General features: G+C 37.7%; 1 protein-coding gene across 2 annotated transcripts; it reads right to left on the bottom strand.

The window, feature by feature from the left end:
• Positions 1-5,172: 5,172 nt before the first annotated feature.
• LOC107585297 (homeobox protein EMX2) lies at positions 5,173-12,551 on the bottom strand. 2 transcript variants are annotated; one of them, XM_016272252.1, is made up of 4 exons: positions 12,508-12,551; positions 8,732-8,961; positions 7,169-7,353; positions 5,173-5,753 (listed from the first exon to the last, which is right to left on the bottom strand). In XM_016272252.1, the coding sequence occupies exons 1-4, from the start codon at positions 12,528-12,530 to the stop codon at positions 5,586-5,588; spliced, it is 606 nt and encodes a 201-aa protein (XP_016127738.1). In that variant the 5' UTR covers positions 12,531-12,551; the 3' UTR covers positions 5,173-5,585. The 2 variants fall into 2 exon arrangements, with proteins under 2 accessions (XP_016127738.1, XP_016127737.1); XM_016272251.1 differs by lacking the exon at positions 12,508-12,551 and having other exon boundaries at positions 8,732-9,425.
• Positions 12,552-13,614: the final 1,063 nt, after the last annotated feature.

The raw sequence follows: 13,614 nt of genomic DNA, 5'->3' as shown, positions 1-13,614 counted from the left end.
TTCAGTATTGTTAAAATTCCGTTATTTAGGCCCTGTAGGCTTAAGGGCTACATGTCCGTTTCTAGGCCTACAATATTTGTGGTCTGTATGTGCGTGCATTAGGCTTGATAGGTCTAAATGCATGACAGGCGATGAGGCTTAACTTTAGGTCTACCTTGATAAGAATGGTGATTTCACAAAAAAATCACCCCTCAATTTGATTTTACCATGTTAATAAAATACATTTGAGAGAGATTTCCCACTTGCTCTTCATCCTCACCCTCTTCTTCCTGCAAATCTGCTCCAGTATAGTTTTTCTAATGGCAGCCACATATTGCACGTTGATGATCCCAAATATAAATGCATTGGATCTGTTCAGTTGTCAACCAAAACAGTATAAGAAATAACTGCAGTGTCCCTTAAAATGACCCACAATGCGTGCTATCCCGTTATATTTTGTTGCCTGCATTATCGCCATGCTGTTGAGCTACGCTGTATTTCTTACTCAGTCTCTGAAAATATTTCTAGGCTATATAAATATATAAATTATTTTATTATTTCAAATTATTTCTTTATTATATTCCGAAATGTCTACTTTGATTACATGGTTTTAATGTTTGACGGTATTTTCACGCTATTTATTATTGGGGTCAAGAAGACATTTTTGGACATAGGCCTATTGTGGAAAGTTGTTCATAGTTCAGCGCCTTTGTAGCTATCTGACAGCTGTAGACACGATAAATAATGCTATACTTAATACGAACAATCTAGTTCAGAAAAAAGGGTTATTCCATACGTTAATCCGTCGACTTTTCATAGCTTGTCTGCATGCTTTTGTGCGATTTGAAGGTTTTCCTCCTGTGGTTTCCAACTCACCATTAGGGGCCTAAATCTACAAATAACTACATATAAATGCATTTTTGCGAGACTAATGCATTCGCGTGAAGTCACTACAGTACCAAAAAGGTTCAATCATAGCCTTCTATCGTGAAGGTGACGCATTAATATGCCTAACAATAGATTTTGACACGTTTTTGCATCTCTGTATTTTGTATGCAGAGAAAAGAGAACAGACTTTTAAATGCGGATGAAAATGCCGAAAAATGTAATGCTGTTAAATCTGTCAATGAAGTGGCCCTTTGAGCCATCATATAGTAATGCAGGTCACCGCTGATGTCACCCGCGTTTTACCTTTGACCCATTGATATTTGTGTGTTTAGTGAATGGGCTGGGGTGGGGTTAGGAGGCTTCAAGCCGAGTTACAGGATTTGTCAGCTGTACAATACAATGCACTGGACCAAGGCTACAAAAATGAAGTAGCCTAAATTCCCGTCGCACTAAGTTGTGTGCCATACTAAAAAGTTGTGACTAAATTTAGGCTACTCCAGACTTGCATCAATTTAAGAATGGAAACTCTCAGGGCTTTCCTTCGTTAATAATAAAAGGAGAATCTAAGATTATTTAATTTGTAACGTAAATTATTTGAAGGGTGATGATTTTGTAATTGCTCATTAGTCTTGTATATTTATCGCTGTACCTTATGGCAAGGCCGCGGGAATTGTGAGGGGGGTTCATTCTCCCATTACAAGGATCAGTTTCAAAAGCAATTTGTGAAACTGGATAGATTGTGTTTGTCGCGACGTCACATTTCAGTTCTGGCTATAAATATCACCTCAAACCAGCTTCAGTGGCCAGTTGCATGGAACGCGGCACTCTGGAAATAGAGTAGCTATAAAGCAGAAGCCTGCAAATCGGATCGTGTGGGACCTTAGATCAAAAGACATATATTACTAGAACGGAGGACATTCTGCACAATAATCTCCATCACACTTAAAAAAAATTAAATAATAAAAATAAGGGTAATCTTACATCAATACGGTGACATACGTTGCTATAATGCATGTAGTGTATTTTTTAATCAAGGCATAGGCCTAACTTTATTTTGCACACGAGCCCAGACTGTCCAGCGTAGCCTACTGTAAAACTGCCTTTTAGTAGGATCAGCGGACGTAATTAAAGCTAGTAATTGCAGATTAGAGGTTTTGGGTCATTGGGGTTATTTGATAGGAGGTTGTTTTAAATGACGGGTAATTATTTAACATCACTCGTAGGCTATGGTGCAGGTTTTTCACCTGGGTTGAAAACCCAGACCTCAGTTTCAGAAACCACTGCAAGCATTTGGAAGCTACACCAACTTTTTTCCCCTCACTGTATGATGAATTATGGCAATGGCCCTCTGTGATTGATCGTTTTCCCTGTGTATAAGCGTGGCGTTGTTGAACGTTCAAGTTAATGTTGCTTCTGAAGCAAGTTATCGCAGCACGGGGTAACCTAAGCGGGTCAGAAGGTTCTCAATACAGCGAGTTCCATGGCCCTTATGCTTGTTTAGAAAAGCAAATCTATTAATAGGCCTAGCCAAGGTCGAAGTCATAGTCCACCGCTCACTGTTTGCAAATTTTTTTTTTTTTTTTTTTGGGTAGAGATTGTATCTCTCGAAAATATTTAAATAATTGAAACACAAGAGTTTTTCTTATTTTAATAATGTGTTTGTCACATGATTGAATTAAACGCATCCTTTAAAATCAGGCTAATTTAAGTAGCCTTGCCTACTTCGGTTCTCAAATGCCCTTGCATTTTTGCTCTTTACTGGGCACATGTCCTTTAAAATGTATTTAATCTTCGCAAGTCAAATAACGTTAACAAATACTAAAAAGATTCTAAGCCTGATCTATTTGGCGAAATATAATTTCTCTTCTTTAAATTCAGCTAATTGTCCAGCATTAAATGCAATTAAATGCACACCAGGCGCATTTAAATCGGCAATGCAAAATTAATAAATGGGAGCGAGCGGTAACGAGGGTGCACTGTCTTTTGAGGCACAACGGAGGGAGAAAGTGCGCCAAATTTGTTTGCAGCGGATCAAGGCTCACCGCCTTCACTGCACTTTCTTTATCTTAATTCCAACTTGAAAAGATATAATTATCTAGTTTGAACAGGGCTGCTATCAAATCCTTCTTTAGGCAGGGTAGGGAACAGCTCGAGTGGATTGTGGGCTCTGAGCCGCTCGGTGTTGCCCGAGATAGGAGTAATGAAGTTGTGGAGTCCGGAGATACAAAGGGCATTAACCTCATTAGCATGAAACCTTTTCTTCTAACTATTGTGGGACCCTTTCAGCCTTCTAATCCCTCTATTTCAAAGCTGGGTTTGTAATAAAGCTTTTAGGGGTTTTTCAAAGCTAATAGTATTCTCCGCAGATTTTTTTATTACCGTTATAGTCCAAAGACTGTTCAAAAATCCCCTTGTGTATGTGTAGCCCAATGACAATTTTAACCTTATCAAACTACGATTAAAAGTTTTGGGGACAACACGAAAACGCTCAGCAATGGTCTTTCTTGGGATTTCGGAATATTTTGTCACGCTTGCTAAATAAAATAATAGTAGGCTACTACTTATTTCATGCAATTTTATTTATAAAATGACGATCATTTAAGGATAATGTGCTTTTTAAATGGATGCCAAATAGCCTAGATGAATTGACGTATTTTACATACAAATATAAAATTCATATTTGCATTCTATAGTCTGTTATTCATAAAAAACAAAACCTGAGAACGAAGGCTAGATACATTCCAGCCGTTGCTGCCGACAAGATTTTAAACAAAGCTCCTATTTTGCGGCACATTGCAAACCTTCTCTTATCGCGTTGTGAGAGGTAGTCAGATTGTACTAAATTATGTCCAACCAGGCCCCCTTGGATCCACGGATTAACAGATTAAAGTGGACCACTGGGCAATGCATCCCCTTTCCCCCACATATTACTCGTATGATAATTGCCTAAACTGATTTGCACTTTCACAAAAGCTCGCAGGACTCTTTGTAGCTTGAACAGACCAGACGCTGCTCTTCTACCAATGGAAATAAAACTGGTTAATGCCAGTCTATCAGACTGAGCGGCAAATGAGGCAAGAAAAAAACAAGCACTTAGCTGTGGAAAAATCGAGCTCAAGACCGTTGTAAGCATTCTATTTGTGTTACATTTTAACCAGTCCGTTTCCCCTTTAGGCTATATGCTTTATACACTCAGATTAATTAGAAAGCTAGTAAAATATTCCATTGATAAAATAGTGATAATTACAATACCTCGCCTGTTTGTCCTGAAGGACAATGACACCAAGGGACCGAATCAAAAGAAGACAACTGCCAGTGCAATCCATACAATACTGTCCAATAATGACTTTCTAAAACAGGATGCATCCTATACCATTTACTATACCGGTCAAAAGTTTGATTTACGCCTCTTTTTGTAAAACAAAAAGGCTGTAATTTTATTCGGAGCAACATATTGATAAAATTTTATTGACAAAATATTGACAATTACATACTTCTTGGAAGTATACTTTGTGTTAAAATTGTAGCAAACTTAACACAAACACAAAATTATTTACATTCTTGTAAAAGACGATTTAACATAAACATTAGCTTTTAGTATCTCTATACATGGAATACGCTCAGTGCTTGAAGTTTTGTTGCCTAGGCGAACGTCAGTTCTTGCATTAATCCTTCGAGGCAACTCTTTAGAGGAGGGGCGAGTCCCGATCACATATTCGCACCAAGATTACGGAGTCATGGTAAAGCTTCATTTTTAAGGAATGTCATGGAGAATTTTTCATTAGAATTACTATTGTATGCGGTAAACTTGAATAAAGTTTTTATAATCTGGTTTAAAAATGTGTTTTACTTCTTAAAAACACTATAACGCAGCACTGCTACTTCATATTGTTTTCACAATCACTTTAACACGATAATCATAAATTCAAAGACTGCACACTGTTGTAAAAAAAAAAGAAAAAAGGAAGAAGCACACAACATTTCATTCCTCAGATTAAAAATAGAATCAAAACAAATTTACTCTGAAAAAAGGTCAAATTAATTCATTAACCTACCAAAAATTCATTGCTCTACCATGCAATTCAAGTTTTACAAAAACAGTTGTATATTTTGGTATCTTGATGTGGAAGGTTCACGTATTGAAAAAATAAAACGAGAGGAAAAAACCCTCAGAAGTGCAAATGTCCTATGCGCATTTGAGCTATGTGTTGTGATAGTGGTGATGCGGGTATGGGGGCTGGGGAAAAAGAAGGTCAAATTAATTAATGAACCTACCAAAAAAAAATGCATTGCTCTACCATGCAATTCAAGTTTTACAAAAACAGTTGTAGCTATATTTTGGTATCTTGATGTGGAAGGTTCACGTCTTGAAAAAATAAAACGAGAGGAAAAAAACCTCAGAAGTGCAAATGTCCTAGCGCATTTGAGCTATATTTTGTGATAGTTGTGAGGAGGTCGCGCGGGTAGTGTGGTGATGGGGGGCGGGGGGCTGCATGTAATACCTGTCAATCACCTTGCCTCGGCAACGTGAAAATTATTGACAGTTCCGTTGTAGTGACAGCAGTGCCACCAACAGGATCTCTCACCCTCAAGCTGCCGATCTCGAAGAATCAAAATGTGATATTGGCTTTACCCACTCCCTCTGTCAGTACACAGCAACCTTATCCGTGACATCTTCAAGCCACGCCGCTGTCCCGGGTTCAAACAGTTTAAGTCTTTTAATCGTCAGAGGTGACATCAATTTCCTCAGGGCTTCCTTGTTTTGTGGCCACTCTCCATCGGTTTATGTGATGAGTTCCTTTCTTTTTCTGTTGTGAATCCGAACCTTCCTCCTCCAGTTTCTGGCGCTTGAACTTCGTCCTTCTATTCTGAAACCAAACTTTTACCTGTGGCGAGGAAAAATGAAAATAATCAGCGTAAAATACACAAAGGCCTTTCGTTGGCCTCTGAATAAAGCAATTTAACAAAGAGAGTTGGCCTGACGGCAGGTATCACTAACGGGCCTTAAGAATAAATGGCTAGACGGACAAAGAACCGCCAGGTATCTCAGTCAATCTAGTCGCGAGACCACTGGTCGACTTTCATTTAGTGTCTTCGGTCTGCATAAATTAAAACAACATAAAGAATTTAAATGAGGTATTAAATACATATGACTGATAAGTGAGGATGAAATTAGGGAAGGGAAGACTGGCTGGCTTGGCTTTCCATTTAAAGTGCACCTGACCTTGCATCATCACGATCATGCCCTGCTGCTGCTTCAAACTCAAACTCAACTGTTGAGCGGACATTGCAGCATGTGAGTGTATAATAGTTTGATACCTGTGTAACTTCACTGACGTTGTCGCTTATTATCACGGATCAGTATGTTAGATGGCCTATTTACAATTCACCCCCTTATTATTACATTCCCGTAAATAAAACCTTTCACATTAGCACACATGGGTAAGGTCCAGTCTTGAGCTAATTCATCACCTTTATCATGCATATCATCCGTAAAGCTCACAGCTGACAACTTGGCAAGTGAGGCACATTTAATGTTCTTTCAGAGAGCTAATTGAAGCATTGAAGTGGCTCGTAGTCTATTTCTCTCTCTTGCTCTTCTGAAAGGCGGCGTTTAGAAAAGGGCCGGTGCTGTCACCGGGACAATAGACTCCGAGAAGGCCAATGAACGATACGCGCAAATACGATCTTAAATATGGTTAGGGAAATTCACTGATTCCGCCTCATTCTTTTAAGTGTCCATTTAAAACGGTTAACTGGTTAATTGCCAAACATTTTCCACAAGAGCCCTCTGCCCAAAACGGAATCGTTCAACCTCACCAAAAACCGGGGTGAATTGGAAATGGTGGATTTAACTCACTACAAATCATTACGCTTTTAGAACCATGCTTAGCCCTTTACGCGTGTAATTCCCAACAAAGCCGAACGCTAAACAAAAGAACACTTTCTGTTATGATCAGCTTGAAATCAAAATGTTGCCACATCTGTGCAAATAAGAAATATATACATATGTCACTAACGCCAATACTGATTGGGACTATATAGCCTACTGTCAAAGAGAACGGTTAAACGTTAGAAAACATTTACATAAATAATCTACATTTTAAAAGCTTTTATTGTTTATTGAATGATTCAGAACTACATTTTTGTTACGCAAACACCGCCTATAGGCTACGTTAACATTTAACGTACAGTCTAACCATAAGAGAACGAGCCTATTGATTTCAATAGCATTATTTAGGCCGTATTATATCCATAGAACCATACGCACATTGAATGAAGACAGATAACAACTTCTTACCTGAGTTTCTGTGAGGCCAAGGCTGTGAGCGAGCTGTTTTCGTTCCGCACCGACTACGTAATGATTTTTTTCGAAAGCATGTTCAAGCCGAAGTAGCTGTGATGGTGAAAAAGCTGTACGAATCCTTTTGGGCTTTCTTGCCAGTGCATTGTGCAATAGGAAGCTTTCCGGACTCGTTTCGTTTCCTGTAATGAAAATGGTGATAATTAAAACCCATCGTCTACCATAATATTAGTATCCTTTCTAAACGTAATTGTTAGACTACGTTCAATTTGTTCACACGAATTAATTGCGGGCTATAGGGCCTGAAGTTTAAAAACATTATATAAGCATGCAACATCTTACTAAAAATATAATCTACAAAATATCACAATTAACCGGTCTTCATAAATAGAAATAGGCCTATACATGTTGAAAGTTCTTTTTTTCTTCTTCTTCTTTTCATCTTTCACGTTCTCTGGCACAAGTTACTATCGCGATAGCTTTTCTATCCTATAGCTTTTCAGTAGCTAGCTAATTAAACTTTTGTTGCAAATTCAAATGTGAGACAAAACCAGGTTAATTTACATGTGATCATTCAAAATATGATGCCTACAATATAATTTTTCCTAAATTTGTAAATCAAATACACGGAGATACAGCACTGCTCTTTTTATTTTATAATATCCTCGAATTAATTCTATGGCTTTGAGTATCTTCGCCATGGTAAAGGTTTTCATTACGAGTGCTTCGATTAAAAACTGGCATGACAAATATTTCCCCATACTGAATATTATAAAAGTAAACAAAAAAAAAAGGAGAGAGATTTTTGCTATAGGCTACCATTTGTGCAATTTAGCTACGATGTATGTAATAATACGATTATATTACACATATTAACGTTTATGAATATTAGCGTTCGTTTTTAAGGGAAATGAAAGGTACATTTTACAACATTAAGATGTAAAGATATAATGCACTTTTAGATAAAGGCGAAATTCGAGATTATTTTTTTTTTGATTATTCAATTATTTCGTTGCTCTTAAGGTTTTTTCCTGGTAATGTAAATGCGTATTATTTGTAATAAAAGTTTTTTTAACAATCGATAAAAAGTTACACTGTAATCGATGGGCTTTTTTAGGCTAGCCTATAGGCTAATTCTTTTAAAAGGCGATGTAACCCGTTCACGCTAAATAAATATTTAAACCTATTAAAATAATTAATTTAAATGTATAAAACATCAAATACAAAAGTTACAAATACTTTACTGATGAGTTTTAAACCAGCTTAGTGTATATATATGGAATAACGCCAGGTTCTTTTCTTCCAGCAATTTACTGACAACCGTTGTATAGGCTAATACAACAGTAGCCTACCCTACTTCACAGCAAAAGTCTATAGTTTTCGATACAATAAAATGGTTATTTTTTCGATAGCATTAATTTCAGCATTTTAATATCTAGCACAAAAGTGGCATTTAGCTAATTATCAATTAAACTGCCGTGTCCTTGGGCCGTTTGGCCCTTTTTTCTCTGAACGACTGGTCAAAATATCTGGCGAATAAAATATTTTCCTGGAACTTACCTTGAAATCTGTGACCCAAGTATCTATATCTATGTATCAACCATGGATAAAAAGTTGAAGGGTCCCTTTGCTGGCTTGCGAAAAGAGGGTGCGGACTGTGCGGGGACGACAGTGGGTGAGCAGCCAAAGCATGAGGAGGAGGTACTGAATGGACTGGGACGGCGGAGTTGGGAGGATGTGAAACAGCCTCAGCGAACATCAAGTCCGGGTTCGAGTAGACGCCCCTGCCGCTGGAATGAAAGCCGTTTAAAAATGGGTGCATCTGGCTTGAGTTTGCATAGCTGAGAGCCGCTGGTCGTATGGGCTCCTCGGATCTCGACGCTGGCAAAGGATTATCCTTCGCTACCAAAGACTCTATGGTAAAACACCTCTTCGGTGTGGGTTGAAACATGGTTCACCAGTCAAGATTCCCCAGTTTAAGCGAAAACGGTACACGCGTTAGCACTAAAAAATACTCCACACCCAAGGCCAAAGTTTTGTCAGCAAGTTAGTGGCAACTAAAGAAAGGGTAAAAAAATTTTTGTCAAAAGCACACAGCTCAACACATCGTGAGAGAGGTGGCCGACTTCTCCAGACAATCCATGAATGTGATCGGTTCCTCACCAGTTGTGCTAGCGATTTGTTAGTTCATGAGCCTAATTAGCTCTGGAGTCACATAAACAGTTTCCTCTGAAGCCTGTAATGGCTTGGTGATTGGTCGCTGCCGCTCGCCTTAAGGTTGAGGGAAGAGTCTTTAAGTGCGTCAATACGAACGAGCGCGGAGAGGCGGATTCAAGCGAAACGGAACGGATTCGCCCAGAAACAGAGCTGTGGAGCAATTTACATACGCAGCTGATCCCATTGAGAGACTCGAGGTACTTCAGCATGAATTTGTGTTGCACACATAACGACGCTTTTACTCGCACCTCAGTGCTTAATCAGTGCACGTTTAGATGTAACTACACATGCTGATTTCTACTACTCGACTACAAAAGTAGAAATGCAGAGTGTAGTTTAAACAAATGACTGTAATCAATGAAATTCTGTCAGGAAACAATCCGGTCAAATGACAATCTTTGTAATGGCTTGGTGATTGGTCGCTGCCGCTCGCCTTAAGGTTGAGGGAAGAGTCTTTAAGTGCGTCAATACGAACGAGCGCGGAGAGGCGGATTCAAGCGAAACGGAACGGATTCGCCCAGAAACAGAGCTGTGGAGCAATTTACATACGCAGCTGATCCCATTGAGAGACTCGAGGTACTTCAGCATGAATTTGTGTTGCACACATAACGACGCTTTTACTCGTACCTCAGTGCTTAATCAGTGCACGTTTAGATGTAACTACACATGCTGATTTCTACTACTCGACTACAAAAGTAGAAATGCAGAGTGTAGTTTAAACAAATGACTGTAATCAATGAAATTCTGTCAGGAAACAATCCGGTCAAATGACAATCTTTGTGTATAGCAAACTTTTTGAAGGTTCTACTTTCTGGCAGTTCGGTGGGCCAGTATAACGCCCACCTCTATATTGTCTCTCCGCGTTTTCATTTTCTCCGATGGGTTTGTGATTAGTTTGGGATGAGAGACTCTCTTTCTCTATTGGCCAGGAGAAGGATGAGGTTTATTAGACAGACAATATTTTCAGCTCTGTTTGTTTGTCGTATGACTACAAGAGTCTATTACTCTCTAACTACTCATTAAATTAGCTGAGATCAATCCCATTATGGGTTACTAATGTGCATAGCCTAGGCTACTGCATCTCAAAAATTCAGGTATACACAGTTGTCAACGCGATCTCTTGGGTTTTAAACTCTGTTTTGAGGGGTCTGAGCTAGTTCGGTGACATTTTAATGACGTTTTATATTCTTTTTACTTCTACTCACTTTCAGATAAATCTCATTTCTAAATAAATCTCACAATTGCTTAACATTCACCACGTAATTATGGGTTGCAAATGAAGGCAATTTTGTCGGCCATATGGCTACACATAAAAAATAGAAACTGCAGAAATATTAGCAACATTTCTAACGATGGCTATAATAGTAATAAATAAATAAATACAACTATTATTCTGAATTTGTCCATGAGACAAACTCGCATTTGATGTAGGCTAATTGTAAAACGCAAGTGTGTTTTATGGAACTGCAGTGAACAAAAAAATAAATGTTTACAAAACAGGTCCACATTTATTACGTGAATTATTCACTTGAATAATTTTGCTTATAGCTCTCAACACCCTATATTTGTTAAAATGAATGAATAATGAACAGCTAGGCCTATTGGTTTAACGTACGAACGCAGCATGACAATATAAGTGGTGTACATTATTCATACTGCATTGCATAAAACAGGAATTTGTTTTAGAGATTATCCTTTCCTTTAGCTTTTTCTTGTGTTAACAAGAAGAGAGTTATGGAGTCATTAATTAATTAATTAATTAATTAATAATAATAATAATTATTATTATTACAAACCCGAATAGCTATATAAAGGCCTATATTATTATTATTACAAACCCGAATAGCTATAAAGGCCTATATTATTATTATTATTATTATTATTATTATTATTATTATTATTATTATTATGTCGGTCTATTTTGCTTGTGTTTAAATTAATAGCAAATACACTGTAGTGGACTCCGGACTGTCGAATTCAAATAGCCTACACTTGTTTTGTTTCTATAATCCTGCCACAACCCTTGCTCAAATATTCAAGTGATTTCTTGATTCCAGTAATAATTCTGGATCTTCCTGCGTATGACAGACATAGCCTACATGAACAATTATGCTATCATTTCGTAAGAGGCTATTTCTCGCCAGTGGAGTTAAGGTGACCCAGTTCACCCGCTTCGAATGTTATCACTGATCAGTTTTTACTCGTCTGCTCTTCCGTGCGGTAAATGCTTCGAAGTTGGCTACATTATGAGCTACATTTTAAATATTTGTTAGCGCGCGTTTGGTAGCCTACACATTTGGGCTCCAAATAGCTGCCGTGTACCCCGGATTTTTTCTTTAACTTCCTTTTTTTTCCCGTCCACAAATTATCAAGCCACTACATTTCGATTTTATATGAAGTAGGCTAGGCCTAATCGTTTGGTGAAAAGAAATAAAGCACACATTTGTTAAGATAACGGGAACAAAAGAAATTGTGTCAGAAGCCTCGTCTGACTTTTGTGTATTTGCTGTACAGGCTATTAAAATCAATTTAGATATTTTACATTATGAGTTTTGATCTGAAGAACAAAACAATGGAACACACTGAAGATCTGCTGCTCTTCGAAGGGGGTCAGAGTGCTAATTCGAGCTGCGCATGGAAGTGTAAGGATAGTGCGACACCCACTGGTATTTTTTACAAAATGCACTTTCCGCCAGTTCCTGGACGTTCACAGAAATGGAGCATGGTAATTGTCTCGCTTGTCTACAATGCTAATTAGCCTACTTTTTTTTTCTCCGTAAAATGACTCTACAGGACATTTACTGTTAGTGCATATTTACTACATTCTTCGATGTCATTCTTAAAACGACATCGAGAGCCTTCCTTCGTGGTCCATGAAAGCACCTGCAGTTATTGATATTTCTATAGTCTCCCGTAAACAAAGACTGACAAGCTCACGGCAAGGTTTGTCTGTATGACAAAAACATTACAATCCTGCCATTAATTTCACTCGATCAAAATCAACCCGCTTTGTGTAGCGTAAACATTTGCATCTCTTTGCGGGTATTAATACAAGCCCAAGAAACAGCAACAACAACAATAATAATAAATGATCAGTTCGTTAAATTCACAGGTCTCACCATTTAGGCCCTATACCGTTCATGTTTACAGCTTAGCCTATAGCGTATTATTTCAATTGATCTGTAACTCTCTTGAAATTAGTAGCTAGATCGTTCATTTGTACAGGCTATCAAAAGCTCTAAGACTTGATCAATAGCATACCAGCATATCAATTTAGTCCCCAAAGTGATTTTTCTTCGGTGTAAAGATTAAAAGAGAAAAAGTTCAAAAGTTGCCGGTGATGTAGAAGACAAAAGCGCATTGAGCTTTATTCGACTATTGATTTGATCCATCCTTCAAAAATGTGTCGGATACGCAATAATTACGTGGATGGCTTTTGAAAAGATGTTATGAAATGTAACTGACGCCCATGAACAGCTTTTTCGAAGAGCATTGCAATAGAAATGTCAACTGAATTATGTTATATCGCCAAACTAGGCTTCACAATCATGCACTCAGTGTGCAAGGCCTATCAATTTCAATACAAGAAATTACCTTTCAGAGCTGTTCTTTTCACGCCATGCATAACTTGTAAGGTGCGCAGACCTATCGAAAAAAAAAATATTCTGGCATTTTTAAGTCTTTCCACTAGTAAGCCAGCATTTATTGACAAAATAGCCTACTCAGTTATTGTTTTTGTAATTATGTGCATTTTGCTTTTGAATTAAATAAAACTGTCAACTGAATTATGTTATATCGCCAAACTAGGCTTCACAATCATGCACTCAGTGTGCAAGGCCTATCAATTTCAATACAAGAAATTACCTTTCAGAGCTGTTCTTTTCACGCCATGCATAACTTGTAAGGTGCGCAGACCTATCGAAAAAAAAATATTCTGGCATTTTTAAGTCTTTCCACTAGTAAGCCAGCATTTATTGACAAAATAGCCTACTCAGTTATTGTTTTTGTAATTATGTGCATTTTGCTTTTGAATTAAATAAAACACACACACACTAGTGAGCCAATAACGAATTCCGAAATTGCACTTGTTGCTAAAAATCAACATTTAGTTCAGCAATCCTATTAAAAATATCTAAACAAAAGTTATGTAAGTCTGAATGACGGAAACATTCGAAATGAAATTCGCTATCTTAAATTTAAGGAAAAACACCTACGAAATATGCTAT

Source organism: Sinocyclocheilus grahami, unplaced genomic scaffold (assembly GCF_001515645.1).
Source record: "Sinocyclocheilus grahami isolate Dianchi unplaced genomic scaffold, SAMN03320097.WGS_v1.1 scaffold68.1, whole genome shotgun sequence".
Taxonomy (NCBI): Eukaryota; Metazoa; Chordata; class Actinopteri; order Cypriniformes; family Cyprinidae; genus Sinocyclocheilus; species Sinocyclocheilus grahami.
The sequence above is the reverse complement of the archived record's forward strand: the minus strand, read 5'-3'. Positions and strand labels throughout refer to the sequence as shown.